Below are 8,446 nucleotides of genomic sequence, written 5' to 3' on the forward strand. Positions count from 1 at the left end.
GGTGTTCTTTTGGGTAATTTTCATGCTATCCTATGACGGCTGCTTTCCTCCTCTTGTATTCCCTTATTTATACATTCTCAAAGTGCCAAAAAAACCTAAAAATCATCACTTTCAACTGTTAGCAAACATGGTTTGCGAAATCCACATGCCCTGGACACACACGTATGAAACTCTGCTACATGTGTTCAACTTTCAGAATGCTCCAATGTTCTAATTTCCACCCGTTTTTTACTCATATTGCTCCCAAATGCCCTATTAAGCATCAAAACATGAATATAAAGGATTTGGAGTATATAATTCATAATTAATATCACATAATCACCCAAAAACATACTAAGAATGAGGCTAAAATGTTACTTTTTGACACTTATCATCCTCTATTTTAATTAGACATAATTTGATCACTCTATATTTGTAATGTTATTAGTAGTTGATAATAGTGTTGACTTGAGCTATTAAAGTGATTACATGGATTTTTTGTAAGAAGGTTATCCACACTATCTTTATTTTAAGAAACTTATAAATAAAAAGTTCACATCATCACTTTAACAACATTAATTAAGAATGTTATCAATTTGAACTTACTAAAACCATTATAAAAATAAACGATCTAATTATATCAAATTAAAGGATTAAATCATAAATTCTAACATAATAGAGAGGCAAAAGCTAAAATTAAACCTTTTAATGCATGTGCATATATTTAAAATCAAATCTATGTGAATATGTGATATATATATATAAGATTATAGTACACCTGGCTTGGACTGCCATGTGTTGATATATTATCAATTAATTAGTTTTTAAAATTTAAAAAATTATTTTTATTATTTAAAAAATAGTTTTTATATTTATTTTGAATTTTTAAAATTTTTAAAAAATTAATTAAATGTCGATGTATCATTGTTAACAAAGTTAATAAATGTCAATTTTTTTTAAGGTGATTTGACAAAAATATAAGTTTAAGGGTTAAAAAGATTAAAAAAAAGATATTATGCGAAAAATAGGATGGATAAGACAATTCTCACCCGGCTTTGCTCTATAGCTTTCCTTTCTTACCATAATTCAATTAATAAAGGCTTAGCAACTGCCTTTCATTTATACATTTGAATGTGGTTATTTTATAACCAACGACCAAACATTGGTTACAAAACCAACAAAAAAGAAGGGTAAAATGGACATTTTTCCCCCGGTAACAAGAACTGGACAAGTTTAATCACGTTCAGTTATTCACAACGGAATAATCCTTATTTTAGTTGATCTTATTTACTTTTATTTGCCTCAGATTACATTTTAGGTATTTATGTTTGAAATGTTACGTTTTAGTTATTTGCGTTATCGTTTTGTTACTAAGTTGTCACTCTATCATTAAACTCCATTACTTCTCTAATGGTAATTTTACGTGACAGTCCAAATAAATTTTAAATGTCAACTTGGATGTCTAGTTGCTATGACGAAAATAGGTTTTTAATTAAATAAATTTAATTTGGACTGCCATGTAAGATTGTCGTTAGGGAGATAACGGAACTTAACGGTAAAATGATTAATTCGTTACAAAACAATAATATAAGTGACTAAAACGTAACATTTCAAATATAAATGCCTAAAATGTAATCCGAGACAAACAAAATTGACTATTTTTATAGTTTACTCTTATTATTATTGAGTAAACCAGGAGAATTAATAGGTAGAAGGTAAACATTATATATAAAGTTATACAACATTCAAGGTAATAGGTCTCAAAATCTATCAAATAATGAAAAAATAGCTATTAGCCCTTTAATTTTATTTTATTTTTAAATTATTTTAGCATTTCATTTAATTTTTTCATACATTTAATTTTTTCATCTTTTAGTTTTTAAATTTGTATTATTTATCAAATCACATCAAAATAAATAGAAAAATATTAACCACGTTGCCAATTGATTAACTTTTTAAAAATTTAAAAAATTCAAAAAATTATAAAAATCATTTTTAAAAAAAATAAATATCATTAAAAGTATTAAAATTATAAAACTAATGTGGCATATACGTGGATTATGCCATGTCAACAAAGTTAACAAACGTTAACTTTTCCATCCTTGTCGGGGTGATCTGATAAATAACACAAATTTAAGACTTAAAATATGAAAAAGAAAATTAAATGAAGGGCTAAAATGATTTTTTTTTTTTAAAAATGTTTGAGAGCCAAATAAGTCATTATTCTCAAAAAGGTTGATGTCTTTTATCAACAAGTGTTGTGTGTAATAGTAAAACCCATTGCATTCTTAAGGAGAATCCATATTCCAATATTGGACATTGTTGTAAGGGTAGCCCTGAACCCCCAACATAAATAGTAAACAAACATGAAAACTATAAAAGAAAATTGATATATTTTAAGATTTCGAGTTAAAATCTTGTAAAAGAAAAATATATTGTTGGAAGAGCTTCACATTTCATTTATCTTTAATTTAATTAATTTAAGCTCAAAATTCGATTCCAAAAGAATAATGTGCGAAAATCTTAGGCTTCCTTCACCAAACTTTACCTGTGTTATAGTACATTTAAACTACCTTTTAACTTCAATCTCACCACAATTGAATAAAAATATAATATCTTAATATTGTAATTTTGTAATATCATTCAAATATATATAAATTTTTTATGTACTGCCCTTAATATAAATATAATATAGAAAATTTTAATTATTACTTAAAATAAATATGATTTTGTTATATATTATATGGAAATAAATAAAATTTTATTATGAGTTTATAAAGATTCTTTTTTTCTCATTTCACCCTATATATTTAGCATTGATTTTACAACAATAATAATTAACTTTATCACTACTCTAATCTCATTTTTCATCCAAATGAACCCTTAGTCGGATTCTCATTACCGTATTTTGCAGTAAACAACCTTCTCTACCACGGATTAGTTTTTTTTTTTCTCCAGTCTCTCCCCTGATAGAAAAACATCAACAAAATGTTACTTTCAGTCGGAAGAAATTTGGGTAGCACATAGTCCAGTCTTATGTCGTGTTTGATTTGCAATATTTTATGACTGCGACTACAACCACTCGTTCCCGAGGTGTTTTCCCTTTCGCCGACGGCATGTCCTTTGATACTACCAATTAATTCCTCCCTAAGAATTAATCCTGGACCTCACCTCAACACCACTTCACCATTCTTTTCTTCTAGAAATTAAAAGCTAGACTCACATCATGCATGTGAATGCATTTAATGCATCTATATAAATTTCTAAGCAAAAAAAAAAAAAACAGAGAGAGTAGTGTATGAATTAGAGAAGATAGTTATAGGTCAAACTTTGCATGGTTATCAAAATCATCTTTAATTAGAAAAGTCCTTCGAGAAGATGCTTTAGATTTTCTAGTTAGTTTTGGCTTTTTCAAATGAAATATAATTTAATACTTTTTGAAAAATGACAAAGTATGAACATTTGAAGTTAAGAATATGGGGACCAGACCAGACCGGACAGACCATTCTGGCATGAGAGAGAGAGAGAGAGGATGTAGGTCTAGCTTACTTATATGCTCTGCTTATTCAACCGTTCCTTAGTGCTTTGATTACTTGTATCATATGGTTACCCTTTTTTCTCTTTTTAGGCTATTACTTGTATGGTTTACTTGATCATTATTACTAAATTAGCAAATTATCAGCATCATCCAGTGGAAAGATTATGAATGTCAATCACTGCATGTGCTTCATCCTAACCAATTCTAAGTGCTGCAATTACTGCATGTGCATCAACCCAACCCCAATCACTAAGGTTACTTTTGGGTTCAAGAAACAAATATCATTTTGTTTTTGTTTTTGGAAAATAGAAAACATTAAGGATCCTTAATTTGTTTGGTTAAAAATTTTGAAATTTATTTTTGAAAATTTAAAATTTAAAATTAATAAAAAAATTATTTTCATTAAAAATGTTCTGTACAGTTGAAAAAGTTGAAAACAAGGTTTAAATTCAAATAATGAATTAGCCCTAATTCAAATTCATTTAAACTATTATGAATTTTGGCTACAAGAAAGCTTTTTCTTATCCTCATAATAGTATGCTATTTCCTATGCTTATATTGCTTCTATTTACTTTATTTGTTGGAGCTATAGCAATTCCTTGTAATCAAGAAAGAATGCATTTGGATATATTATCGAAATTATTAACTCTATCTATAAATCTTTTACATCAAAATTCGAATGATTTTGAGGATTCATATCAATTTTTTAAAAATGCAACTTTTTCGGTGAGTATAGCTTGTTTCGGAATATTTATAGCATTCCTTTCATATAAACCTTTTTACTCATCTTTACAAAATTTAAACTTACTAAATTCATTTGTAAAAAGGGATCCTAAAAGGATTTTATTGGATAAAATAATATATTTGATATATGATTGGTCATATAATCGTGGTTACATAGATATATTTTATTCAATATCCTTAACAAAAGGTATAAGAGGATTGGCAAAATTAACTAATTTTTTTGATAGCCGAGTAATTGATGGAATTACAAACGGATTAGGCATTACAAGTGTTTTTTGTGGGAGAAAGTATAAAACGTATAAATATATTTTTTCTCTACAATTTTTAAATATCAAAACCTCTTACTAGTTTTAATCTATATAAATATAGTATTTTATTTTATTTTATTTCTCATTGTCATGTCTCTACTATAACAAAATAGTGTATTAAACATGTTTTCATATTTTCATTATTGAAAATAAATTGTCTTTTGAGAATTTTAAAAATAGAAAACAATTATAAAAAAAAGTAAAAATAGAATATGGTCAAAAACCAAAGAAGCCTAATATTTTCCAACTCTTAAATAATATTCGGTTTAACATGAATTCAAATCATATAACCTCATTCTACCCAATATTATATAAAAGAAAAAATTAAAACCTAAGTGATAAAAGTATACATATCATGCGTCCCTAATATGTTCCAAGCAGCTTGATTCCGGGCATGAGTTATTGGATTGGGGTGTTACGAGTGGTAAAGACAAGTATGATTTTTCCTCTTCGGCTTGGAACAAATACATTTACATGATTTTATAGGAACAGAATGAGAGATTTAACTATTATCACCGGGTGTCCAACCTGTTCCGATTTAACCCATACTGTTAGGGATAGGTACTTGAATACATTAATTTTAATGAATGGTTTCTTTAAAGGATGAGTTGTAACCATTGTCAAACCCGGAACTTAAAATGACATCCGATAAATTTGAAATTTTAATTTCTAACATCTGCAAGGAAAATTTCTTAATGTGAAGCTAAACATTCTTTACATGGTTTAGAGCAAATCCACTATTTATTTGACTAAACTCCTTTCAAAAACAAAACCATGATGACTATTACTACCATAAATTTTGGCAGTTTTTTGAGATCACAAGAACCTTACACATATAGGACAGCTTAGGGCTAGCCTAACTACCATAACAAATCTCTGTGAAGTTGTATATGCTTAAACATACCAAATCCAAAAAGCCCAATACAGCATAAAAAGGGGGGAGGATAGATTTTTTACAATAACTTTGCAGGATCTCGGAAGCGTAAAAGAAATGTTGAAAAGATGAGCTCAGACCAGGATGTTCATATCAGCAAGCGCATCCTCCAGACTGTTGCTGCGACTGTGACGCATTAGCGTTGGTAGACTTGAGATTGACATCAACCATGTCTTCTTGCTTTGTTGAAGAAAGGGTTTCCATTCCAGGCAAAGCAGCTGCAATCTTCCGAAACAAAGCCTGTAAAGAGATCAAAGAGGGAACTCAATAGATTGCTCAACAACAGTCATGGAGGAATATGGAGAAAATTATAAAGAAAATAGCAAGTCAAACAGGGAACTCGGTAGATTGCTCAGCAACCGTTAAATGATCATGCCGGATTCAAGATACATATTAAATAAATCATGCAACCCATCAGATGTAAGGGAGTTGATGCAGATGTGAGACATAAAGACTGATCAAACTTTCGGAGATTAGATGATTGGTCTAACTCCAATTCATTATGCAAAATCAAAGGCAGCCAATAGTATTTAACTTGGATCTAGACTAAATTTCATTCAGATCTAGCATACAGTCAACATGATATTACTATGGATATTAGTAGTAGTCTACCGATGTTTTACCTTGATATTGAAGCCAGCCTTGGCACTAGTTTCAATAAACATAACATTGAGATCACGAGCCTTGGCTTCTGCTTCCTCTATTGAGACTTGCCTGTAAAATTGGAAAACTTTGGATCACTATGTTCCTTCTTCAAACAACAACCACTACCTAATGCCAGGACACTCTACCTCATTCATCGAGAAAGTCAAATCGTGCTAATAAATCAGTTTTTACCTTTTGTCCACAAGATCTGTTTTGTTCCCAACAAGCACAATGATAACATCACTACCCCGTTCAGTCCGCACCTCTTCAATCCACTTTGAAGTATTCTGGAAGGACTGCCTGCCTACAATATCAAACCTAAAGTTGGTAAAATCCATCGGCTTCCATTAAGCAAATGAACGATCAATAAAAGCATGACAAGAAGCTCATGAGACTGAATTTCACAAGTGCCACAGTATTGCATATGCAAACATGCAAAAACGTGATAACTGAACAAGAAAATACATGATATATGAACATTACAAAGCTGGAGGGTAAAGTGAAAAGATAAAATACTTGCAACATCATAGACAGTGACTGCCACAGAGGAATCCCTAATATAACTTGGTATAAGACTCCTGAATCTTTCCTGCCCAGCAGTATCCCTGGAATAACAATGATGCAAATAAGGATCAGAGATTCCAATCTTGCCAAAATGCTTTTGAGAAAGTTATCGCATGCTTATCAGTGAATTAAAACAACAAACAAGCGAGAGAGACCGTTTTATCATTACAGCCTATATTCAACTACTGGAAATGGTGCCACTGACTATATCATCTACTACTGGCAACTCCAAGGGATATTGAAATCTATAATATCTAGCAGGAAGCTATCCAACTAACCAAAGCAACAGAAATCAAACGAGATACTCCGAAATTCAACTAGCAATAAAGTAATTCGATGCTGAATGCTAGTAGACCGAAATGAGTTCTCTGCCCAGGCATGACACCAACTACATAACAAAGCATGGCTTGCAAGAGAACTCGAAACATACATGGAAAAACAAGCAGAATCCGATAAAAACTCACAAATAAAATAGCACAAAGTAAACAATTACAGTTCATGTCTTACCAAAGTTGCAATCGAACTGTTCGATCTTCAAGGTACATTGTTTTCGATAAAAAGTCAATTCCAATGGTAGCCTGGTTAACAGATAATAGAGAATAAAATAAACTTACAATTGGAGGGAAAGGGATCTAAAACAATCAAATAGGAAGCAGATCCAAACAGCTAAGATCCCAATCAAATAAAGAGGAGAAAATAATTTCGACATAAAGAGCAGTGAGTGACTGGTGTAATAAGGAAATAAGAAAATAAATACCTGGTAGGTGTTATCGAATTTATCGTACATGAAGCGAGTGATGATACTGGTCTTCCCAACAGATTGATCCCCCAAGAAAACCAGCTTGTATTTGGCCAGAGCTGAAACTGGAGCCATGGTTAATCGGATCTAGTTCAGTGAGATGCTATGGAACGGGTCGAGATCGGATACAACGTCGAGATCTCACCGGAAACAAGTAGACGGTGCTGCCGGAGAGAACGAGATTGAAATCGAGATCCCTTGCCCCTCTCTTTTTTTTTTCTTAAAATTTTAGTTTTCTCCTTTTTAGATTGTATTTATATTCGGGGGCCAGAGAAGCGAGAAAGATTTTAAAATTGAAAATGGAACAAAAATTTCAAACTTTTTTCAAATTTGGTGTATGTGTGTCTTTTTATTGTTATAAAAAAATTTTCGAGTAAAATATACTTTTTTTTATAGAAGAAAATTAAAAATTAATTAAATTATATGATATTTAATTAATTTAATATGATAATATATTAAGTATAAATTTTAAATTAATGAAATTATTTCTAAAATTAACAATGTATAAAATATTTTAACATTTTTAATACAATAATAAATTATATTTAAATAATTTAATATAATGATAAATGATATTTAAATAATGGGTCAACTATAAAAATAATCACTTTTATTTGCTTCAGATTATATTTTAGTCACTTATGTTTGAAATGCTATATTTTAGTCACTTACGTTACCGTTTTGTTATGAAGTGATCACTCTATCGTTAAGCTTCGTTACCTCCTTAACGGCGGTCCTAAATGACAGTCCAAATTAAATTTATTTAAATTAAAACCTATTTTCTTCCCAGCAACTAACCATTCAAGTTGGCATTTAAAATCCATTTGGACTGCCACGTAAAACTATCATTAGGGGGTAACGGAGTTTAACGATAAAGTTACCACTTCGTAACATAACGATAACGTAAGTGGCTAAAATCAACATTTCAAACATAA

At 30.1% G+C, this 8,446-nt stretch overlaps 1 protein-coding gene across 1 annotated transcript; it reads right to left on the reverse strand.

Moving 5' to 3' along the window:
* Nucleotides 1-5,261: 5,261 nt before the first annotated feature.
* Nucleotides 5,262-7,832, reverse strand: LOC107950756 (ras-related protein RABH1b). The gene is made up of 6 exons (XM_016885712.2): nt 7,470-7,832; nt 7,220-7,290; nt 6,665-6,753; nt 6,341-6,452; nt 6,127-6,217; nt 5,262-5,743 (listed from the first exon to the last, which is right to left on the reverse strand). The coding sequence occupies exons 1-6, from the start codon at nt 7,584-7,586 to the stop codon at nt 5,597-5,599; spliced, it is 627 nt and encodes a 208-aa protein (XP_016741201.1). The 5' UTR covers nt 7,587-7,832; the 3' UTR covers nt 5,262-5,596.
* Nucleotides 7,833-8,446: the final 614 nt, after the last annotated feature.

Source organism: Gossypium hirsutum, chromosome A08 (genome assembly GCF_007990345.1).
Source record: "Gossypium hirsutum isolate 1008001.06 chromosome A08, Gossypium_hirsutum_v2.1, whole genome shotgun sequence".
Classification (NCBI taxonomy): Eukaryota; Viridiplantae; Streptophyta; class Magnoliopsida; order Malvales; family Malvaceae; genus Gossypium; species Gossypium hirsutum.

Coding starts and splice junctions, on each gene's coding strand:
- LOC107950756 (XM_016885712.2), bottom strand. CDS start 7,586: ATGGCTCCAGTTTCAGCTCTGGCCAAATACAAGCTGGTTTTCTTGGGG. Junction 6,218..6,340: donor ACAGATCTTGTGGACAAAAG/GTAAAAACTGAT, acceptor CCAATTTTACAG/GCAAGTCTCAATAGAGGAAG. Junction 5,744..6,126: donor AGGCTGGCTTCAATATCAAG/GTAAAACATCGG, acceptor ATCTCTTTACAG/GCTTTGTTTCGGAAGATTGC.